We start from the raw sequence: 25030 nt of genomic DNA, 5'->3' as shown, positions 1-25030 counted from the left end.
ACCTCTTAATTAAAACTCAGTCTTCAAACAGGATGGCCAGATTCATAAGCTAATTAAGATGTTTAAGGATAAAAAATATGTTACATTAGGGCAAAAGTAGATTTTTATCTACCATGTTATCAGAACTTCATAAATAAATAAATTGCATTTCTAAGATGAAAGTAGCTCAAAATTATTATCTCACAAGATATTGGTTTTAGAAATAAAATTTAATTCAGGAGATTAAACTTTAATTATATACTAATTAAATTATATACTTAATTAAGTATAATTTAATTTATACTAAACCATAATGAATATTTAAAAGCCCACTTAAGTCAAAGGGATAAACTTCCAGCCAAGATGAGGCATAGGTAGATATACTTTGCTTCCTTGCACAACCAAAAGAAGGACAACAACAAATTTGAAAACAAAAAATAACCAGAACTTCCAGAAAATCAAAATTGTATGGGGTCTGACAGGCAGGGGACTGAAGAAGAAACATTCGTTCAGACTGGCAGGAGGGGAGGACAGGCGGCCAGAGCAGAGAGGACTCCCCAGCAAGGCTGCGGCTGGAGGACCCAGGGTCCCACATTCATATGCAGATAAACCAGGAGGAACAACTGGGGAGTAAGACGGATCACACGACCCAGGGTTCCAGCATAAGGAAATAAAGCCTCAAAACCTCTGGCTGTAAAAATCTGTGGGGGTTGCAGCATCAGGAGAAACTCCCAGCCTCACAGAAGAGTTCATTAGAGAGATCCACAGGGTCCTAGAACATAAACAAAGCCACCCACCTGGTAATCAGCACCAGAAGGGTCCAATTTGCTTGTGGGTAGTGGGGGATGTTACTGAAAGCTGGCCTGGAGCCCAGCAAGAGGTACTGTTCCCTCTCAGACCCAGTCCCCACATACAGCACCACAATGCAACAATGTGGGTAGCCCCAACCTGGCAAATACCTAAGGCTCCACCCCTTACAATGTAACAACTGCACCAAAACAAAGAAATATTGCCCAAAGGAAAGAATAGATCAAAGCTCTGAAAATAGAACTAAGCAGTGAAGAGACAGCCAACCTATCGGATGCAGAGTTCAAAACATTGGTAATCAGGATGCTCAGAGAAATGGCTGAGTAGGATCACAAAATAGAATGATCTATTTTGTGAGAGGAAAAAGTGAAGGCTATGCAAAGTAAAATAAAGAAAAATATACAGGAAACCAACAGTGAAGGGAAGGAAACCAGGACTTAAATCAACAATTTGGCGTAGAAGGAAGAAATAAACATACAACCAGAACAGAATGAAGAAACAAGAATGCAAAAAAAATGAGGAGAGGATTAGGAACCTCTGGGACAACTTTAAGCGTTCAACATCCAAATCATAGGGGTGCCAGAAGAAGAGGAAGAGCAAAAAATTGAAAACCTATTTGAAAACATAATGAAGGAGAACTTCCCTAATCTGGCAAAGCAAATAAACTTCTAGGAAGGCCAGGAAGCTCAGAGTCCCAAAGAAGTTGGACCCAAGAAGGAACACACCAAGGCACATCATCATTACATTAGCCAAGATTAAAATGAAAGAGAGAATCCTAGAAGCAGCAAGAAATAAGGGGACAGTCACCTACAAAGGAGTTCCCATCAGACTGTCAGTGGATTTCTCAAAAGAGACCTTATGGGCAAGAAAGGGCTGGAAAGAAGTATTCCAAGTAATGAAATCCAAAGACCTACATCCAAGATTGCTCTATCCAGCAAAGCTGTCATTTAGAATGGAAGGGCAGATAAAGTGCTTCTCAGGTAAGATCAAATTCAAGGAGTTCATCATCACCAAGCGCTTATTATATGAAATGTTACAGGGACTTACCTAAGAAAAAAGATAAAAAAGATGAACAGTGAAAGGACAGCAAACTCACAGTTATTAACGACCACACCTAAAACAAAAGCAAACTAAAAGGATAGCTAGATCAGGAGCAGAATCATAGAAATGAAGATCACATGGAGGGTTAGCAACAGGGGAGTGGGAGGAGGAGAAGGGGGGAGAAGGTACAGAAAATAAGTAGCATAGAGCCCTGGCTGGTGTAGCTCAGTGGATTGAGCACGGGCCTGCGAACCAGACAATCGCGGTTTGATTCCCAGTCAGGGCACATGCCTGGGTTGCAGACCAGTTCCCTGCAGGCCAATTCCCAGCAGGGGACGCATGAAGGACAACCATACATTGATGTTTCTCTCCCTCTCTCCTTCCCTTCCCCTCTAAAAGATAAATAAATAAAATCTTTAAAAAAAAAAGCACAGGAAAAATTTTTTAAAAAAAGAAAATAAGTAGCATAGATGGTAGGTAGAAAATAGATAGGAGGGAGGGCAAGAATAGTAGGGGAGATATAGAATCTAAAGAACTTAAAACACGTGGTCATAAACTAAAGGGGGGAATGGTGGGGGAGGGGTGTGCAGGGTGGAGGGGAATGAAGGGGGGAATAGAATCAACTGTAATGGCATAATCAATTTAAAAATTAATTAATTAATTAATTTAAAAAAAAAAGTTGGACCCAAGGAAGCACACACCAAGGCACATCATAATTACATTAGCCAAGGTCAAAGATAAGGAGAGAATCTTAAAAGCAGCAAGAGAAAAGGAGACAGTTATTTACAAAAGAGTTCCCATAAAACTGTCAGCTGATTTCTCGAAAGAAACATTACAGGTAAGTAGGGCCTAGAAAAAAGTATTCAAAATCATGAAAGGCAAGGACCTAGATCCAAGATATCCAGCAAAGATATCATTTAGAATGGAAGGGCAGATAAAGAACTTCCCAGCCAAGAAATAACTAAAGGAGTTCATCATCACCAAGCCCTTACTGTATGAAATGTTAAAGGGACTTAGCTAAGAAAAGGAGGAAGATCAAAACTATGAACAGTAAAATGACAACAAGCTCACAACTATCAACAGCTGAACCTAAATAAACCAAAAACAAAAACAAACTAAGCAAACATCTAGAACAGGAACACAATCACAGAAATGGAGATCACATGGAGGGTTATCAGTGGGGGAGGGGGAGAATGGGGGAAAGGGTACAGGGAATAAGAAGCATAAGTGGTCGGTACAAAATAGACAGGGGGAGATTAAGAGTAGTATAGGAAATGGGCAAGCCAAAAGACTTATATGTACAACCCATGGACATAAACTAAGGAGGGGAGATGCTGGTGGGAGGAGGGTTGTAAGGCAGAGGGGAATAAAGGGGAGAAAAAAAATGGGACAACTGTGATAGCATAATTCATAAAATATATTTTTTTCAAGTCAAAGGGATAAGTAAGTACAAGGATAGTCATGGCAGCATTACTTTTAATAACAAAAAATTTTAAATTACCTAAATATCTATTCAAAAGGGGACTAGTTAAATAAATATTGTATACAATTAAGTAGGATGCATCCATTAAAGAGAATGATACTGCTTTCTATACAGTAACAAATAATATCTCCAAGATATAACTGATAATAGAAGCAAATGGTACATAAGTATGTAGTATAAAGCCCTTTGTGTTTTAAAAAATTAGGCCTGTATGAAATTTATGGTATTTCTCTGGAAAGATACACAACAAAGGGGTCGTAGTGATTTCCTTCAGAGAGGGAAACTGTGGCTTGGAAGATGAGACTCCCTGTCCCCATTAATATTCGTTTGGGCCTTTTGGATTCTTGTGCTGTAACTAAGTCTGTATAATCCAGCAATTTTTATTTTGTGTAAAGGCTTTATGACAGCAGATGAAAGAAAATTATTTGACCATCTCAAATCTCCTCACCTGAAATACTGGGTTCCATTCATCTGGTTTGGAAATCTGGCCGCTAAAGCCCGGAAGGAAGGTAGAATCAGAGACAGTGTTGATCTGCAATCATTGATGACTGTAAGTACATCAAAATTGCCAAAAGAAAATTTGCTAATCATTGAGACTAACAAAGACCTGGATGCGACAGTTGGACCAGGATGAATCCGTTTTGTTTCATTCAGAGCCCTCAACATGCAGGACCAGCACCGCACACAAGTTCTGATTCAGGCTGATTGGCAGTAGTTGCTTGGAAGCTCTGGATGAAACAGAAATTAGGCTTGTAATAGGCTCTGTAAGAAAGTGTCCCTTCACTGACTCGCCATGCCTGCGAGGGCTCTGCAGGATCTGGTGCATCCCTGGCTCCAGGGCCTCCCCAAGTCTCTTCCCCAAACTGGAATATTTCAAGGTTAGGCCAGCTTTTCAGATGCTCCAGAAAATAAAACTGCGTTTTTATTCAATAAAATAATGCTAAATTCACCTGAGAAACAAATTAATGTGAGGGCTAGAGGGGTTTGTGCCATGGTAGTCTCCTGTCTGGATCAGCCTAAGAGAAGTGAAGGATTTTAAAATAGCTCCCAAATGAGTGTGAACTCTTCTTCCCAGTCTCAGGTAATAATTTATGTGCAGTAGTGGGGAAAAAAATCAATGGGTATCAGTCCTTCCTGCTCTGAAGGAAGATAGATTTTCTGTTAATTATAAGCATCTCATTTGGGGGGGATGAGGGTTAGGATGGATTTCTTTTTTCTAAGATCTATAGTAAGCATGTTTTCAAAAGAGAGAAACAACAAAAATATTCCATCTCCACATAATTTACCAAAATGGCTAGAAATGACTTATTTAAAACATTAACCACTGCCTTCCCATCACCACTTCAGACCAATGTCATGTGGGAAATTATGAATTTGGTAGGAGATACTTCTATAAAGTCTTGACTTATCTATCTATCTATCTATCTATCTATCTATCTATCTATCTATCTATCTATCTTCAGGTGTACTTCTTTTTGTACATTTTCAAATGGCATTCATTGCTTGTTATTTTCAGAATTTTCCTTTGCAGTGGCCTTCAGAACCAATGTGTGAGCCTTACAAGGCAGTCCCATCATTTCACCAACATAGTCATAAAAGCCACGGCCACATTCCTAGTCCCACCACACCCATCACTTCAGTAAATCATGTTTTATCTGTTTCTGGCTTAGGAAATGAACCGGTACCGATCTTGGTGCAGCCTCTTGTTTGGTTACGACTGGGTTGGGATCCCGCTGGTTTACACCCAGGTATGGAATACCGTGCACGTGACTTTTGTTTCTGCACACCCACTGCTGCACTTGCTGGGGCGGCCAGTGCCTCGCTCTCACTGGGTTTCTCTCTGTTCCAGGTTGTCACTCTGGCCGTCTACACCTTCTTCTTTGCGTGCCTGATTGGACGCCAGTTTTTGGATCCCACCGTAGGCTACGCGGGGCATGACTTAGATCTTTACATTCCAATCTTTACTCTTCTACAATTCTTCTTCTATGCAGGATGGCTCAAGGTAACACCAGTCCCAGTGCCATGAGACCCCCTCTGTATGTAATCACTGTCATGTTCAGACTCTGCACGTGGGTCCTTTACTGAGTCTTGCAAATCATTTCTGAGTGAGTCACAGGTAGATTTAATATTTAATAGCTCAGAGATGTTATTACTTTTTAACTGGGGATTAAAGTGACAGGGATGTGGGTGAGCCCCATATTGCAGCAACAGAACAGCTCATTTTTGCAAAGAGATAAGAAGATTGTTTTACAGCTATTGATTTTTTTAAGTCTTTGTGCGCTCCCATGAGGATTACAATAATGTAAGTAAAGTAATAACTCTACCTGCACTGATATTTTATACCACAATAAGCAACTAGGCAGTAAAAGAGAGTAAATAAGAAGTTTTGTATATTAGACGTAAGCATTAATATTGTATTATTACTGTGGTTCTTCTCAACTCTGTACATAGTTAGCTGCAGTTCCCTGAAATCCCATTAGCTGTTCCACAACACTAACTGCATCCCATTTTGAAAACCAGAATTCAGACTCAGAAAAGAATTCATCAAGCCCTGGCCAGTGTGGCTCAGTGGGTTGGGTGTCATTCGCAAAGTGAGGGGTCACTGGTTTGGTTCCTGGTCTGGGCACATGCCTGAGTTGCAGGTTCAGTCCCCGATGTTTCTCTCCCCCTCTTTCTAAAAATGGAAAGGGAAGGGAAGGGAAGGGAAGGGAAGGGAAGGGAAGGGAAGGGAAGGGAAGGGAAGGGAAGGGAAGGGGAGGGAAGGGAAGGGAAGGGAAGGGAAGGAAGGGAAGGGAAGGAAGGAAGGGAAGGGAAGGGAAGGGAAGGGAAGGAAGGGAAGGGAAGGGAAGGAAGGGAAGGAAGGGAAGGGAAGGGAAGGGAAGGGAAGGGAAGGGAAGGGAAGGGAAGGGAAGGGAAGGGAAGGAAGAAGAAAGGAAAGGAAGAAGAAAGGAAGAAACAAAGAAAAGTTCATTGAAATGAAAACCAGAAACACCAGAACTAATGACAGCATCTGGTTTGCCAGTAAATTAAAACCAGGTTAGAACAGTAAGGACAACTTGTCCAATCGTTGGTGTGAAATTTTATTTATTCCCACCACCACCTCCTTTTACCTCTCCCTTAGGTGTATGTAAATATCAGAGGTCCGATTCTTCCATCTCTTTTGGGAACTTCCAAAAGAGAAGTACAGTATGTGATTAAAAAATACTGGAGACTTTGGCTACATTAGGCTAATTGAAATCCAATGACAGCATGAAGAGGACATTAATAACATGGAATTTCCAAATGGCCGACCCCCCAAGCGGCCGCATCAGCTGGAGTGAGCCAGCAGGGCTTCCAGGTGGCAGCAGCATGTCCCTGCAGGTCCTTCATTTTTGTTGCTTTGAATCTCAACCAGAAAAAATAAATTACATCGGCATTTCAACTTATACTTTGAAGAGTAAAGGCATATCCTTTACAAATAGCACAAACATTTTTAACCAGATGACAATAATTCTTAATTATTTTTTACCCAATTAGGACAGAGAAAGAGCAAGAGAGACCAATCACTCCCATTTCCCGTTAGAGCAAAGAGTGGATTCTATTTTTGTAAAGAGAAAAATCACCCAAATTGGCCCAAATGCTTAATCATCCTGGTGTTTCATTGGTTTTTCCAAGTCATGCTGAGCTTTTCAGTGTTTGCTTTGTGTCCGTGTGAGGGGCTCGGGCACCTTGCAGGGAGCAGTTGGCTCCTGCCCTCTGACATGCCCTCTAAAATAATGTTCTTTCCATGTACAAAGTACTTTTAAAGAAAAATATGGGAAGACAACCTTAGCTCCATTAACAGATGGACAACTAGGCTTTTTCACCACAGACTGCATCTCAATTTCTGAACAGCTGTTTTATCTTGACCATTCTAATATTTTTAAGTCTTTCCAAAGTGTAGAAAATCTATCTAACCTTATGAAGAGTATATTATTCAGTTATTTGCTAGAAATGGAGCCTCCAGTTTTTACTAAGAAAGTACAACGTGTCTTTGTGCGAGAGTTTATTCAGAGACAGATGTCATTTTGGTAGTTGAGTGTAGGACTGATCCCATAAAAAGAAGTTCTGGATATAACAAACATATTTTCAAGACCCACCCAGTGGCCCATGTAATTTAAGGAGAAAGGGTAGGTAGCCCCTTGGAACTTACAGTAAAAGACTTGGATGTGGATACCGTGTGAGGCTGACTGGCTCAGGCCTTGTCTAGGGCTGTCCCTCAGAATGAGGGAGATGGTGGTTCTGAACCCTGGCCACAGGTAAAATCTACCCAACACTGCCACCCGGGTTCAGCCTCACACCCTTTAAATCAGAATTTCTGGGGGAGAGACCCAGGCATCACTTATTTTAAAAGCTCCACAGGTGAGTTTGATGTTCAGCCAAGGTTGAGAACAGCTGCTCTAAGTGGTTAGACTTAAATCCTAAAAAGCAAGTAGGTAGCTTTTCTGGAAACTACTAATCAATGATGCCTTTCTTTTATATACTCGTAAGTTTTTTCCCATCTAGGCCCAATGATAAATTACATACCCACACACCCAGAGAGTAAAAATCAAAGGGAATTACTAAAAAATGAGAACAATGGGTGAGTCATATTGGCATTAAATCTCTCATCAAGAAGGCTATTCAATCAGGAGCACGGTGAGCACATATAACGCTGACCAACTATTAGAAGGAAAATGATGAGAAGGCACCTAACCTTTTCCCAGTGGGAAAACTACTAGTCAATAGTAAACCCTTTAGGGTAAAACTAAGACAGACAAATGCCAGCTGTATGACTTACTAGCTCTTTGACTCATTTATGTAACAGTTATGTCCAATAATTATGAAAGCTCCTTGTATTATTTTCTTTAATTGTGATTTAACTCTTTCTTTGCTGTCTCAACCTTTCCCAGGTGTACATTTTGACTTGTCACCTGGGCCTTTGTAAATTCCTTAAGAGCACAGACCACATGTGCCCCTCACCATGCCTAGCGCCTGCCTCGCACATTGTCAGCACTCCTTCAATAGCCACTGGTTTGATCTGTGCTTGCAAATCAGTTATCTGACCCCTAAACGGGCTTTGCAAAGGGCCTGCATTGTCACCAGCTCAATAGATCTCTTGGGGAGCCTGCCCGTGCAGGTGCATCACTCATGGTCTGAGAGTCAAGTCTCATTTGCTGATAAATACATGTATCTGTGTATATAGAACAACCCACTCCTCTCTAGGCTTCATATTATAAAAGTGACAAAAGAAAGCAGAGAGTCAAACAGGAATCATCTTTGACCTTCATTCTTAGTCTTCACAAGCATCGTGACTGACTTACTCTGTGTTCTCCACTGCAGGTGGCTGAGCAGCTTATCAACCCTTTTGGAGAAGATGATGATGATTTTGAAACTAACTGGTGCATTGACAGAAATTTGCAGGTGAGATGAGCTTTTTTCCATTTACAAACATTAATAATGTGTTACTTCTGATGTTTTAAATCTAAACAGACTCTGACCACAGGGCCCTGAACTTCAGAGCTTTAACCACCAGTGAAGGAGGTTTGGCCCTTCAGTGTGTTGTCTAAGGGCCCTTTGGAGCCTCACAGGTCCCAGATCTCAGTCCCAGTGAAATTTATCCTCTTTTAAGTAGAATTTCAAGCCAGTCTCCTTTGTAAGTTTTATTACTAGTGTTATACAGAACAAAATTTTAATTCATTCTTTAATCTGTTTCCTATTGCCACCCAGAGAGGTTAACAGTGACATAAAGTGGCAGCCAGACACGACCCGATGTGAGTTCCCAAACTCCTACCGTGTAGGTCCCAGCAGTCAGATGCCCATCAGCCTGGACCCTGGGAACATGGGCTGCGCAGGCCTGCATCTCAGATCGGCCTGAATTGCACCAAAAGACCTCAGGGCCCTTACCCTGAGGCATTATTTCAGGATGAACTAGCATGAGATAATTTTCCTTTTAGGCAAAACTCTCCTCAGGCCATTCTCTACCCTGAGGACCATGGACTGCGAAAAAACCTTCCACTTATCTATTTGTTTCAAGCCCTCACTCAGCTCTTGAACAGGTTCAAACATTTCACCATTGGTCACTGTTGGTTCACAAACTGGCCCCTGTACATGTCGTGGGCAAGGGGTTGAGGGAGGACAATGAGAGACTGGGAAAAAAAGGCAAGCCACTCCAGCTTGGTAGGTGGCAGGTTTAATAAGCAAGGGGGAACACTTACCTGCAAGGCTTGTCTGAGGCGACCACGAGACGGAGTAGATCTCCACACCCGATCAGAAGTTTATCCAGAGGCCTTGACTGGCTGGGTTCAGTCATGTACATCATCCTAATCGTCTCAAGAACCCTTTGCTCTCTCAACCCTGCATCCTTGAAAATGGCTCCCTCTATGACCAGAACACACATTCCAAGGATGGGGAGCAGGGTGAGGAGTTTCCAGATGCCCTGGTCCAGCTCCTGGGTCATCTGGTGGTCACATCCTCTCCTTTACCTCTCTCAGTAATCGCACTGTCAATCTGCTAGGGAGAAAGCATAATGCTTAAGCGATTCACTCAGTAAAGATTGAATTCCCAGAGGATGCATCATGCATCAGTTGGTCAAAGTCAAGAGGAGAGCCCACGATAGCCCCAAGCAGTAGAGAATATCGACATACTTTTCCAAACCAACAAAAGCTCAAGGCCCATAGGAAATGATATCAAGTATAAATGTGTTTATGGAATCAACAGAATGGGGAACTGGGAATCTTCGGCTTCCTGCAATACCTGATTTGTGGTGGATATTGGGATAACCACTAGACAATATGGTACCTTTGAGCAAAGAAGAAAAAGCTGCTTCTCATGCCTTGAGGTAAGAAGCAGCTCCACTCTGAGGCACGTGGCTCGATGAGCCCAGTCTGGCCAGTTTCACAGCCCCACTTACCCCCACAGTCAAATGCTCTCATGCAGTAAACGGCATGTGCAACTCTCTGCAGCAGCCCTGGTTGCAGCAAATAAGAACTAGAGACATCTGTACATTCACTCACCAGGCTGTGTTCCATCCCGCTCCAGATCCCATCCACCCTGTGGAACTTCCTCTATGCAATTCACATCTGGATCATTCTAATACTGTCCCAATGATTGTAGGTCTCTCTTTTAGCTGTGGATGAAATGCACATGAGCTTACCCAAGATGAAGAAGGACATCTACTGGGACGATTCTGCTGCTCGGCCACCATACACACTGGCAGCTGCCGACTACTGCATACCCTCATTTCTGGGCTCAACAGTCGAAATGGGGTAAGTGTATTTTTTAAAAATCATCAATATTTAAAAAATAAGTAAGTCTGATCTGTTTTTACTCTGTTCTTGAAGTCACTTTCATTACAGCTTTTAATTATTAATATCTTATAAATTGCAGATATAATTAACATGCATTAGGGAGTTAGAGAGTAGAGATGTAGTTTCTGGTTTAAATATGGTGTGTGTGTGTGGGCGTGAGAGGGAGTATGTTTGTTCTGCGGTAATTTGCATTGTACATTGTTTTTACACCACAGCAAACTTTTCCAATATTTGTGAAACTATTCTCTTTTTTTCTTGCAATTCGAACAGTAGTTTATTTAATTATGTTGGCATTTATTATTTAATTAATACACTTAATTAAGTGTGGTTTTTAATTTATTGATTTCAGAAAGAGAGAAATGGGGGGGAGAGAGAAACATTGATTTGTTGTTCCACTTATTTAGGCGTTCATTGGTTGATTCTTGTATGTGCCCTGACCGGGGATCGAACCTGAAACTTTGGCATAGAGGGATGCTGCTCAAACTGTCTGAGCTACCTGGCCAGGGTTAAATGTATTTTTTAACAAGTATTTATTGAGCATGTACCATGTGCAGGCGTGGTATTAGACTACTTGGAAACAAGTGAATCTTAAGGAATGAGATGAGTTTTACCAAATCTTCCATAAGATTATAATTCAGTCCAACTGTTTAGTGTAAAAGTCAGTCTCTGCTCCATGGTTTTAACATAACAGTCTGTCCCTGCGCACAACAAGCTTTAAATAAATGAGCCAAGGCCTGAAGTAAATCATGCACAGTTCTTGAATAATTTTATTAAATCTGATAATGCATTTGATTTTGGAGAAATGTGTGAATATGAGGGATGTTGGAGTATATTTGCTGAAGGCAGATGCCACAGTTTCCAAGTAACTTAAAAAGAATATGGACAAATTTAGAAAAGTAAGAATAAACCTCCCAAAAATTACAGAAAAAGAAAAAACTGGTGTAATTTTCCTTATAACTTTTGGAAAAACGGTGGCTTGTTCCCTGAGGCCAGCTTGGAGCGGATTTGTGAAACAAGTTTGTGATTCTGTAGCACTCTGAATTGCCATGTGTGACCCTTCTTTCCCCTCCCACCCCCCACAGTTTTCAGCCCTCCTCTTTCCCTACTGCTTAAAAAAATCATCTGAGTATATTTTCAAGATCCTATTGGCTTTACTCAATGATTCATGAGTCAGGCAGCAACCAATCTAGCAGACAGACAAGAGCTCCGAGAAAGAACAAGGGAGCGATGCCAGGGAAATAAGCAAGTTGGTGACTGCAAGGTTCCTTTGCTTAGGGATGGCAGGGGCCCGTCAGGCGGACACCCAACTGGGGCTGATCAGCTGATTCCTGATGGACTGGATTAAGGTTGCATTTCTAGGAGAGCAGGGATTGTATTTAAGACCCCATGTAGTGATGTGGGACCTAGCAAAGGGTCTTCATGTGGAGCTTCTTGTTTTGTTTAACACTCCTATCAGGATAGCTAGCTTCAATCCTATTTCCACAAGGCTTTGCTCTTAGCCAAATGTCTCCTAATCCCCATAAATAGTGATTTGTAGTGTTTATCCTCCAAAGGAGCCTCTGAGACTGAAAGCCCTTCAAGACCCAAAGAAAAGCAGGACAAAGTAGCACTTCAGGAGCTGTAGTACATATTAAGACAAGGAGCCAGGAGGTTGGCCTTGTCCTCAAGAACACTTTAGAGAAGGTTGCCTGATCCAGGCCAGACTTGCTTCCACTTCCAGAGACACTGCTGAGCCGGGGCCCTGCGTCCAGGGCTTCTTCCAGCCAGGGAGCTCGCATCCACCCCAGCCAATGGCTCCATCTCTATCAACAGTCATTTCCTGTTGTTTGCACTACTCAGCATTTCTGCAGTGGCAGTTTCATGAATGTCTGGCAACGTTTGCGATTTTGAAAATAGATGCTTTTCTGTGAGTTTGGTTTTAGATAATTAAATATGCTTTAACCTTCCCCTCCATTCCCATCACTGATTAATCCAAAGTATTTGAAGATCTACCTTGGAAAGGTAGAGAGCCCAGCCCCTGTGATGGGACCAGGGAATTAGTGTGATGACTCTATCTGGTCTCTGAGTGCTACTGTCCACTTAGTTGTTTTTGTGTGCTGGTTAAAATGATTTTTTTTGGTCTCAAGATTTTTATGTTGATACACGTATTCATCCTAATCATCATAATTTTACAATCCTATTAAGTGTTCACATTCTTTAGCAAGTATTAAAATATGCACTTCTCCTATTTCTAAATATCAAAACATAGAATTAGGGCTTTACAAAATCTCAGAGAAAATACCTACCCCCAAAAGATTATTGGGAAAATTAAACAGGATTATAAACATAAAAACACTCCAGATAAAACTATAGAGAATTATTATTATCCACTACTACAGGTCTCTTAATTGTGGATATCAAACTTAGGTACAGAAAGATTAAACAAAACTAAGCTGTTTCTCAAATTAAACTATAATCCTAGAAATTTGGCACAGACAATAAATGCTTGAGAGAAAATAAGGCAATGCAACGTTGAATAATGCAGTGAGAAGTCATCAGAGGTCAGAGAGACTCTTCTAATTAAGATGGCCTGTTTACTAGCATGACGGGACAGGCCCCAGCAAGGCCAGAGCCTATTAAGGGAGGTTTTCATGAGACATTTAAATGAACTCCACTAGGACCAAGTGATCAAAGAAACCACTAGGCAAAAGCTCACTTGACCTTGAATTTCTGTGTGATCGAGGACCATTGAACGGCAGCCTCACGGTACAGGAAAGATCCCTCAGGAATACAGGCATTTGGAAAACAGTGTTCCCAGGAATTCCCTCTTCAATCCATTAGTGTCTCTCAGTTCAGCTTTTCTCTCCACTGGTTAAGCTTTCAGGCAGTTGTCCCCTCTTGATGATAAAATGACATGATGACAGACAGCAGGAATACACCTATCTTCTTAGCAAATCCTATGGAAAGAGCACATCTCTTTTCAGCTCTTAAAACTGAAGTACTAGATTTGCTGTGATTGGCTGAGCTTGGCTAACATGCTCATTTCTGAACCAATCACTATGGGCAGGGAGACATAGTATTCTGATTAGCCAAGGCTGCTTTACCTGTCCATGTTTGGACCAAGGGGTGCAGTCAGCCCCAATCATCCATATGGAATGGGTGATATCTTAAGAAAAATCAGGGTAATATTACCAGGAAAGGGGTAAATGGGTTTCCAGGCTGGCAAAACAATAGATGTCTTCTCAAATGAGAAAAGATAGTTCCCTGAGCACTGAATTGTCCACTCACCAAATACAAGGTCAATATTAAGTGACCCATCTAACCATGGCTCAGGTGAAAAGGAAGATAAAAATAAAGATTAATGTAGCACAGGTGTTTCTGCTGATGATAACTGAACCACTGAGCTCTTCACATCAAGGTAAAGACCAGGTACCAACATCATATGGATGCACACATTTCAGAAAAATGTTTTCTGCTTGATAAATACATACAATCCTTCTGAGTAAGATTTTCTTGTTTTCTTACTCTGTCTAAAGTGTATGTTCCCAGCATATTTAATTCAGAAATCAAATTTCCCCTATCTTTTCATATCAACATTTCAGGTGTGTAACGACAATTCCCATGACCCAGAAATTCTAAAATCAAGCCAGCACCCTTCAGTAACTGAGCAGAAGGGCCCCTCAGGGGCAGCCTGAGAAATCACTCCGCTTCGGCGCCCTGCGCAGTCAGCACACTGCCGACCGCATCGCACGGCAACTCCTCCGAGGCAGGTGTTTTGTTCTCTCTGTTCAGGAACGCGTCCAAAACATTACCCTATTTTCTACATATGTACCAAATATATGTTACTGAAATTAGTTTTTTCCTTTTGTATCCCCAGTACAGATTTAACAATCCTGTTTTCCCTTTTATCTTCACATATGGAATGTGCTCATTCGTTTGTCAAAATAAAAAGTCTGAAGCCCTATAATACGGTAGGTTCAAGGCCAGATGCTCAAGATAGGCAAAAAATAAAACTGTCTCTTAAACTCTTAACAAGGAGACAAGTTATAATGTGGGAGATGAGAAATGCTTGGAGTCTTAGGGAGCACAAGGAAGAGACATTTCCCCCGGCTTCATGAATCAGAGAAGGCTTCTTGGAATTGAGGGGGTCTAACATGCATCTATGAGAATTAAGAGCTGGTTAAGGAGTGAGGGGATTTCGCCAAAGACACATTCCAGACCAATGTGAGCCAAGACAGAAAGGAATGATAATGTTTTTAGAGTAATATTTTTTAAATTTCAACTTTATTGATGTATTGTTGACAAATAACCTGTAAGATATTTAAAGTATACCTGTGCTGACTTAATATTCATACACATTGTGAAAGGATTCCCCCGCCTAGTTAATTATCACATCTGTCTCCTCATTTAGTTACCTTTTTTAGGGGAGAGTGAGAATGTTTAAATTCTCTTAGCGAAGCTCAGTTATACAACACAGTGTTATCAGTGATAGCCACTGTGGTTTTCATTAGATCCTCAGGCCTTATTCATCTCCCACCTGAAAGTCTGTATCCTTGTACCAGTGTCTCCCCATCCCCCACCCCCACCCCAGGCCCTGCAGCCACTTTTCTGCTGTCTCTATTAGAGTAACAATTTGACACGCAAAGCAAAAGAGCCAAGACATGAATCCAGAGAGGGAGGTAAGGGCTGATTACAGAAGTTTTAATAGTCTGGGTAAAGAGCTTCAGCCTTTCTCCAAAGCCGTGAAATGACACAGTCACATTTGTGTTTTAGATGGGTTAGCCTAGCAGCCAGCTAAAGATGGATGGCTAGGGAAAAGACTCCAGCCAGAGAGACCCATTAAGCAGGCTGTGGGCATAGTTTAGACAGGAGACGAGAAGGGCCTGAACTAGGTTGGCATTAGAAGGGATGCAGACAGTGGAGAAGGTATAGGGGCAGATTCAGGAAAGGGGGAATGGAGAACAACTGTGTGATTGGTAATGGACAAAGGACAATAGACAGAAGAAAAGTAGGAGCTGCTCAAAGGAAAAATTGACGAGCTCCCCTATGCTTGTTTTGAATTTGAGGCATCTCTGGGAAATTCACAGATGACCAGCAGGAGATGCATTTTAGTGTTATCAGTACATGGGTTTTTAGTAGAGCCATAAAGTGGGTGGGAACACTCAGAAACAGTGTCAAGGACAAAAGATAGAACAATGCCACTTAAAGGGTCGTCAGAGGAAAAGGAGTCCTTTAAAGAGTCAGTACAGAAGTAGTCAGTACGGACGCAGGAGATGAACCCAGAGAATCCCTTGTTGTAGAGGGCAAGGGTGCAAAGTTTTGATGCAAAGCCTGAAAAACACCATAGGAGGTTGAATTTTAAGGTCATGAGAAACCAGGGAGAGGATTGAGCAGAAGCTAAATTGCAGTAAATTGAGGCATGATTGGGAGGTAAGGATTTTAAGACTGCCCGTGAAAACTAGTTCTTAAATACAGTCTTATTGTGGAAGAGTTTAAACATATATAAAAGTAAAGAACAAGTCATAATAAACTTCCATGGGCCCACCTTCGAGTATCAAATTACCGCCAACCTTGGTTTACCCATAATCCCACCCACCTTTACCCTCCCTGCCTCTGGATCATTGTGAAGCAAATATAACCACAATTCCGCTTACTAAGAGACAAAAATAACACAAAGTTTTATCCTCACAATAATTCCTTTATTGATTAAAAATCTATGGACTACTTTTTGTTTGTTTGTTTGTTTGGAGAAATCTGGATGGGCGGGGAGAGTCAGACTAGACAGTATCCAGTAAAAGACATGGAGTTGAGGGTAATGGCATATTTTTTTAAGAACATTTAAGGATGGGAGCACCATAAGCATTTTTCAAAGGGAAGGAGAAGCTGCCCTCCTCCCTGCTGCCACCATTCAGAAGTTCTCGAACCATCTCTGCTGGAGTTCGCTTAATGTCCTGGTCTTGTCTGGACAGATCCATTGGGAAGACTCCTGGCATTTACTGCAGGACCGTCCGAGGTATGGCTCAGCGTGCCTTTGTCAGGGAAAATTTGTCTCAGACATCAGTAGGGAGAAGAAAGCTTTGCCTCTTCTGGGCAACTCTTACATTATTTATCTTACAGACTGTGAGTTTTATCATTGAGGATGGTCTCCTTTTCATTTGGCTGCTAAAAAGTGGAAAATCAAATTTGTAGCCCACCTGTAGTAAGTCTGTGGGGCTTGGGGGCATGTATTGCTAGGTCTCATCTTGTCATTGTTCTTTTTTCTAGCTTTCCTAGAGTAGCCTAAGTTTATGTATTATTGTATTTTATGTACTTTTTTTTATAAGCCACATCAAACCCTTTATGAGATGAAGCAAGATGTAATGAAGAAACAAAATGATAAATCTTCTTGCTCTGGCAAAGGAAGGAAAAAGGGTAGGCTGAGCACAAGGAGCCCTCTGGACGATGAGGAAGACCCAGGAGCTGGGGGGTTGACAGAGCAAGGTCCTAGAGAAAATACGGGGGAGGATGAGGGTGGAAGCCAAGGCTCCTCGCCAGCAGGGGCCTCAGCGCTTGGGCTGGAGGGAGGGGCTGAGGGCGGAGGGAGGGGCGGGGGGGGTTGGGGCCTGTGCAACCAGTGAGCCGGGACCCAGTGTTCTCTCCACATCCGCTCATTGCGTCTGAACCCAGAGGAACTTTCAACGAGGCCCATCTTACTCTGTCCAATCTGGGACCAAGAAGCCTCCATTTTGAAATTATATTTTGTAATTTCCAACATGAAGTGCTGAATTTCTATCTCCCAGTCTTTGTAAGGGGCATATTAAAAATCAACTTCAGAATGTCCACTCTGAATGAAAAGAGGCCAGTTGAAACTCTGAACTAAACTCCCAAAATAGAAATTTCTATTTACAAAAATATTTATTTTCACAAATATAATGAGCATTTAATAAATAGCATTGATTATCGTGTGGCCAGCACTGTCCACTTCATAAACTGTTCTATGAATTAACTGAGCAATGAAAAAAACCTTTTCTATTTCAACTCTTTTCCATCACACAGCTGAGATGACTTCATTTTAATTTGATTAGTATGTTCTTGTCCTAATGTGAAACATTATCTGATCTGCTGTTTTAATTAAGGCATCTTTTCATTAGTTTAACCATGAAGACACTATTAACCAAGGTTTTCAAAACCTTCTGAAAAAAATCAGAGTTGTCCCTAAGATGCTCAACAAGAAAACACACCCAAGCTCTGGAATAAAAATGGGTATTATTTGGGCAAAAGTAAACACTATGCTTGATAAACTTCACTTCACCTAAACAGACTTAGGATGTTTAAACTCAAGACGGCAATGCTGAAAATAAATTTCTACTTAAAACAAAAAGCAACAAGTAAGTTCCAGGCCTGGCCTGCCACACACAGCTCGCTGGAGGTGGAAGAAGCATTCCATTCTTCACATTACACCATCACAAATTGCTCCAAAATTATTATCATTTTTTAAATACTTGGAATTATCCATTAGCACAACTTGCTAAGTTTCTGAGGAATGGGATACATGGAAATTAAAGACCTGAAGTTTCACAACTCCCTTTAATCTTGCCTTGAAGATCAGAACGGCCAACAGTAAAAAAGCAAAAATCTCTTAACGGCATTGGAAAACCCTAACAAAAACTTACATCCGGAGCAACTGAAGGCTTCAGACTTCTGGAAAATTACAAAACGAATCACACAAGCACATTGTGAGGGTGTGAGGGCATGCGCTCGGACTGTGTGCTCTTTCTAAGCGTCCTAATCCAAAAGCCCGTGCTCAGCCCGAGAACCTCCACCTGCTGAGTGTGATCCTGTTTAAAGAACACTGTTTCATGGGGCTTTCTGCCGGGGTTCAAACAGGCCGGACTTTCCTCACACCTTCAGTCAGTGTAAGGAATGTGTCCATGAAGTCCATTAAGGCCTCTTTTAGTAAAGGGGAGAAATATTCAAATTTTTGTAAAAGTTCCTCCTATTTAGAAGTTAAAGAATATAAGATTTATATAAAACTATAACCACCTACCCAGAAATAATGAATTTTACTTATCTATCTTCATTCCAAAAGTTCTAAGAATATATAACAATAATACCATACTTTTTTGCAATTATACGAATGCGTATTTAATGTGTAGAAACATTTAGAATTATTTAGTAGACCAGAAGTATTCTTAGTGATATTAGCTCAAATATACCAAAATATGTATTTTAGTGAGGAAAGACTTTATTACAGTGTGGTTAAATATACTAGATGGATATTTTATTCAGTAATCCTTTTTTAGCCAACTATATTCAAATATTTTTCACTTTACAAAAAAAAGATAGAACAATACATGTGTGTGCCATAAACAACCAAAAATATCTTAAATTCTGAATCACCCACGTGAACAAAAAATGTATTCTTGGAACATTGATTTTCACGTAATGTACCAGGAAGGAAGGAGAGATGGACCCTCCGGAGGAGACGACCGTGCATTAGGTTATTGATTCTAGCCCTTAGCCTGGGGTTCTCTCATACGCCGGCACGGGGTGGCCTTCAGTGCTCTGACCTTCTGCAAGTTACGAAAGGTATAGATGGCTTAATTTTCTTTTCTCACAGAACTGTAGAATACGACAGTACTAAAAGGCCAGGAACAGTAAGCGAACCCCCCCTTTGGGCCACAATTTCTCTTTGCAGCAGCCAGTGGAGACCACAACCAGAGTGGTAACATGAGGCTAGATACACCTGTTCCTGAACCAGTTTTGCTGTCACGCTTGATCCAAGCCAGCAGAGAAGTAACGGAGACACAGAGGTAGGGCTGCCAGCTTTGTGTGCCTCTCTGAGCTAAGCACGCCTCTTACGGTGCTCCACTACCTTGAAACTGTCCCCAGCAAAGGAGCAGAGAGGAGGATGGGGAGGACACACCTTCTGTCCCCTGGATGTTCCTGACATCGCTTGGCCCCACAACTCCTGCCCGGCTCAGCCTGAGAGTTACGCTGCCTGGCTTACAAATCCTTGACCGCAGCTTTGAGGGTGATTCTGCAGTGCAGGTTAAACATAACAGCATTTGCCTCGAATGGGTCTGAAGAGTAGGCTCTGCCTTGCCCATAAATAAATGCCCCTCCACACACTGTGCCTTTTTGCCCTGACAGAGTTTCAGGCAGATTATCAGCTCCCTCCAAGCCTGATTTTGTGTGCACTAGAGATTTGCAAACAATAAATCTGACATGAAAAGGACTCATATAAATATCATTTTCCTAAATTTTTCATTTCAATTCTGTTAAATGCCCTCTTATTATTTGAATTTAAAATGTCAAAACACCACTTTCAGAGTGGCACGGAGGGATAAAAGGCAAGCATCATCCAGTTGTATCCCTCAGTCCTTTGAAGCTCTTTTTTACCTCATCACACTGGAGAAGAGGGTCACTTTGCAAAAAGCTTGTTTGAAAAAAAACGCATTCACTCTGTGTCTTCAGGGCTCTTTTGGTCTTTCTGTCTTAGACACACCCCAGGGATTCTGAGTGCGGGCTGCCATCGGCCACCTCCCATTTCCTACCTCTTCCTTGTTATGGCAACCAGAGGCCAAGAGTGTCCTGCACCCCTTCCCAGCCCAGCATCTTTGCAAGGGCCTTCATTAAATCGCCGCTGCTGCTGCTACTGTTGGAGATTTGTCATTGGCAAGGAAGATTGTGGGGCCGATAGTTTTGTAGGTGCTCAATACATACTTTGAAAAAGTGGAGGGTTGTTTTTTTTAATATTTGAAACTGAAGTTAGAACACTGATGCCAATCTAGACAATAATCTGACCTGTGGAAACAGTGCATACTTTCCATCCTTCTAGACCAGGGGTGTCAAACTCATTTTCACCAGGGGCCACATCAGCCTTGAGGTTGCCTTCAAAGGGCCGAATGTAATTTTAGGACTCTGTAAATGTAACTACTCCTTAAGTGGGGCAAGGAGCTCTACCTTCAGCCCTTCAAAGGCAACCACAACCCTGATGTGGCCACTGGTGAAAATGAGTTTGACACCCTTGGTCTAGACTAAATGATAACCAACTACCCTGAGTTTAATGCAACCTATTTTGTCTCCTGCACCGACTCTTCCCTCCCTTTCAAAAATAGCTTGATACATGGCACAACCTTTCTCACGCTCACTTTTTCTGTATTTCTGTGTACATGATTTGTGTTATGCAACAAATGTGTCTGTACTGCAGGGTTTGGCAATATCTGCAAACAGCACAAAACACATTTCGAGGCAAGGTCGAGCGGCCCCACCACCTGATTGGCCCCATCTTCCTTCCCTTAAAATCCAGCTTGCCCTCCTCTGTGTATTTCCTCTTCATTCACCCAGTGCCCTAGTCTCACCACTAAATGGCTGTTACAGCATCACTTCCAATGTGTTCATTGTTAGGTGGCAGCTCCGAGGTGCAGTAACATGTTTTAAAGGACACCCTTGCCCTGGCTGGTGTGGCTCAGTGGATTGAGTGCTGGCCTGTGAACCACAAGGTCATTCATTCAACTCCCAGTCAGGGCACATGCCTGGGTTGCAGGCCAGGTCCTCAGTATGGGGCGTGTGAGAGGCAACCACACATTGATGTTTCCCTCTCTTTCTTCCTCTCTTCCCCTCTCTCTAAAAATAAAGAAATAAAATCTTTTAAAAAAATAAAGGGAGCCCTGGCTGGCATAGCTCAGTGGATTGAGTGTGGGCCTGCAAACCACACAATTGCAGTTCGATTCCCAGTCAGGGCACATGCCTGGGTTGCAGGCCAGTTCCCAGCAGGGGACCCACGAGAGGAAACCACACATTGATGCTTCTCTCCTTCTCTCCTTCCCTTCCCCTCTAAAAGATAAATAAATAAAATCTATAAAAGTAAAGGGCGCTGTTGAAGGAGAAGACAGAGTGACTTTGAGGCAGACATTGCCACTTCTTCCAATCACATCGACAAGTCAGTGGTGATTCAGAAACCACTTCTGAAAGTTTGCCAGTCATCAAAAGAGTTCTTTTTATGTCCTTTTTACTCTTCAAAGCTTTCCCACATATAGATTACCCCTTTTGCTCTCCCAAACAAACTGTGAGGCAGGTAGAGTAAGGTAAGCTTGTCCCCACTTACGGATGGACTATGATGCTAAGTCCTGGAGAGGCTAACTGGGTCTCCTAGGGTCACACAGCTAGTTGGTGTCAGCTGGGCAGCAGCAATCCTGGATCCGCAAGCTCCCCCAATAAATGGTTTTTCTCACCACAGAGGCAGTTCTCAAATTCCATCTTCTGGACACTAATGGCTGCATGGCACTTTCCATGAATGTCCCCTTCTCTAATTACCTGCCTAGCTCAGTCCAAGTGACTTCCAGAATATAAGACCCAGCTTTTTCAGCTGACCTTCTCTAATATATAGCAATATTGTTGACATTCTAGCATATACTATTTCTGCTGTAATTGTTTGGAGTGTTTTAAGTGGTATTATATTTGGGCCTGTGCTAAGGGTGCACTTTAAAAATCAAATTAGGAGAAATAGAAAGTCTAAAAGTCCCTAACAGTTAGACCCAAGCCTCCCAAGTGGGGAATAAAAAATCTTTTCATGTACAGCAGGTCCTTGAATAATATCTCATTCAACATCATTTTATTATAATGTTTATAAGATGCTGTAAGAACTTAACTCTTGTGTATATTAATTAGCCTGTAGTAAAATTGGTTTCCTTATCTGTCATTTCAATGAAAGCCATAAAACCTACTGATGGTGTTAAGAGGGACTTATGTATCCTATTCTGTATACTCTAAGCCTTAAACTATTTTGTTCTTTTTTTATGTATTTTTAAAATTTTTTATTATTTTTCAGTTACAGTTGTCCTGTTTCCCCCATTACTCTCCCCTGCCTTACCCACTCCCCTCCAATATTCAGTCCTCCCCTTCATTGTCCATCCCATGTGTCCCCTATTTGTGTTCCTTGACTTGACTCTTCCCCTTCTTTTCCCCATTATCCTTTACCCTGCCCCTCTGGTCACTGTCAGTTTGTTCTTTATTTACATGTCTCTGGTTCTATTTAGCTTGCTTGTGTATTTTGTTAATTAGGTTCCACTTATAGGTGAGATCATATGGTATCTGTCTTTCACCACCTGCTTATTTCACTTAACATAATGCTCTCCAGTTCCATCTATGCTGTTGCAAATGGTAGGAGCTCCTTCTTCCTTTCAGCTGCATAGAATTCCATGGTGTAAATGTACCATAGTTGTTTTTTTTTGTCCACTCATTTACTAATGGGTGCTTTGGCTGTTTCCAGCACTTGGCTATTGTAAATTGTGCTGCTATGAATATTGGGGTGCAGAGGTTCTTTTGAATTGGTGTTTCAGGATTCTTAAGGTTTAATCCCAACAGTGGAATTGCCAGGTCAAAAGGCAGATCGATTTTTAGTTTTCAGAGAAAATTCCATACTGTTTTCCATAGTGGCTGCACCAGTCTGCATTCCCACCAACAGTGCACTAGGGTTCCCTTTTCTCCACATCCTCACCAGCACTTGTTTGTTGATTTGTTTATGATGGCCATTCTGTATTGTTCTTAAACTGCAGTTTCTGTGTCATATTGGGAACCATGACTATCAGACAAAGGAGATGGACATTGCGTGTCGGCAATGAATTCCTCATGGAAGGTTTCATTTAGAAGAAAGTTCATGAGGTTCACCAAGGGGGCGGGGCCACACTGCTCTTGGGTAGCTCAGGGATTGTAGGGCTTCCCCATCACTTCAGCATGAGTTTCATGAAACTGCCCCACAGGTCACAGACCACTGAGTGTCCTTCTAAAGACCCATTTTCTGACTGATGGTGTGGAAACTTCCCAAGTCCTGTTTCTTATTCAAAGCATTTCTGTTTGACAATAATTAATGTTGCTCTCCATGTAGCTTTGCCTGCTTGGACACTACCACCAAAGGACACAGGCTAGCTGTGCTCTCCTTTCTCAAGCACCAGACTGAGTTCTCCACTGCCTCCAGGTTCGAGCCCGAGTCCCTCTGCATGGCCTGTGAGACTCTCCCAGCACAGTCCCAGGCTGCTTTTCTAGCCTTACTCCTGACTCCACCCAGCGTTTCACACCAACTCAATCATTGCCTTTTCCTCACAAACACTCTAAACTCTCCAGCCACATTATTCATTTGTCACTTCTTTCACCCGAGTACTCTGTCCTCTCTCTGCCTATCTGATTCCTGCTCAGTGTGAAAAGTCCAGCTCAAAAACTGTCCTTGCTCCAAATTGTCCTATTTGTATATATTGGCTCTTGAGCAACGCAGATTCGGACACCATGGGTCCACTTATATGGGGCTTTCTTTTCAATCAATACTGTAAATATATCCTCTTTATGATTTTCTTCCTTATTATTTTCTCTAGCTTATTTCATTGTGAGAATACAATATATAATACATATAACATACCAAATATATTTAATGGAGTGTTTGTTACTGGTAAGGTTTCTGGTCAACAGCAGGCTAGTAGTAGTTAAGTTTTAGGAGAGTCTAAAGTTCAGGTGGATTTTCAGTGCCCTTAACCCCCACGCTGTTCAAGGATCAGCGGCTCATGCCTTCACCCCCCTTTTAAATGGTATTACACTGTACTTAAAGCAACCGATTTGTTCATGCTTGATGCTCAGTACACATGGTTGGGTAAGTGGATAGATCTCACATGTCCATACCACTGTCTCATGAGGCAGGAAGGAGGAGGAGGGTCTCGATGTCAGTCGGTGAGTCAGCAGAACATCAGTGAAAGCATCAGCCTTTGTGCAGCCTGCTCTTCGCATCTGGTCCTCTCTTCCCCATTCTGTGACCCAGGGGCCGCAATCGTTTGCCTCAGTCGAATGTGCGTAACCACCATACCAGTGTATAGTGAGAATGTCAGGGAGTTTTTCTTTTAGGACTCCTAAATTTTTGAAATAATAATACTACGTTTTTTTCCTAGATTTTTTTTTTGTTTATTCTTACCAGGTTGTGTGGTTCAGGAGGAGCAAAGGAAAACAAATCCTGGACAAAAAGTCAAGACCCCAAGTGGCAGCTAGAGGCCTGCCCACCTCAATCCCAGGGCGCACTGGCGAGGCAGTGGTAGTGAACAGCTGCGCTTGTTGCTCCCCGGTGCCCTCCCCAACGGTCTGGGTTCCTGAGGTGTGACCGCAGATTGGACCTAATGAAACCCAACCAGCAGGGTCACGGGGCCGCCGGAGCATGAGTCTGCATTTCTCAAGTCAGTGTAACAGAATCTGGGCCGCGCACAGCCCACGGTGGGCCAGAAGGCTATCTGGTAGCCAAGGGCACGGCTGGGGCTGCAGAATAACAGTGCGAGGCTGTAATCGGATGCCATCCCAGGACCTTTAGCCAATTAATCATCTCAATCACCCATCTTTTATTCATAAACAAAAGGAGCGATGTTTTCTTTTCACTGCTCCCTTTGCCCCTTCAGGTTACACCAACAATAGGCTGTCCTTA

The 25030-nt window shown here is 42.1% G+C and overlaps 1 protein-coding gene across 5 annotated transcripts in view; it reads left to right on the top strand.

The window, feature by feature from the left end:
* Positions 1-25030, top strand: part of BEST3 (bestrophin 3) — a 41729-nt gene that overhangs the window by 14405 nt on the left and 2294 nt on the right. For all 5 annotated transcript variants that reach the window (XM_037132177.2, XM_037132173.2, XM_053662289.1 and 2 more), the window contains 5 exons: positions 3706-3860; positions 4981-5058; positions 5160-5312; positions 8651-8731; positions 10424-10575. In XM_037132177.2, coding sequence (XP_036988072.2) covers positions 3706-3860; positions 4981-5058; positions 5160-5312; positions 8651-8731; positions 10424-10575 — 619 coding nt within the window. The remainder of the gene's footprint in view (positions 1-3705; positions 3861-4980; positions 5059-5159; positions 5313-8650; positions 8732-10423; positions 10576-25030) is intronic.

The sequence above is a fragment of the Artibeus jamaicensis genome, unplaced genomic scaffold, assembly GCF_021234435.1.
Source record: "Artibeus jamaicensis isolate MK-2021 breed Jamaican fruit bat unplaced genomic scaffold, CSHL_Jam_final contig_233, whole genome shotgun sequence".
Taxonomy (NCBI): domain Eukaryota; kingdom Metazoa; phylum Chordata; class Mammalia; order Chiroptera; family Phyllostomidae; genus Artibeus; species Artibeus jamaicensis.
This window is presented reverse-complemented; position numbering and strand designations above follow the sequence as displayed.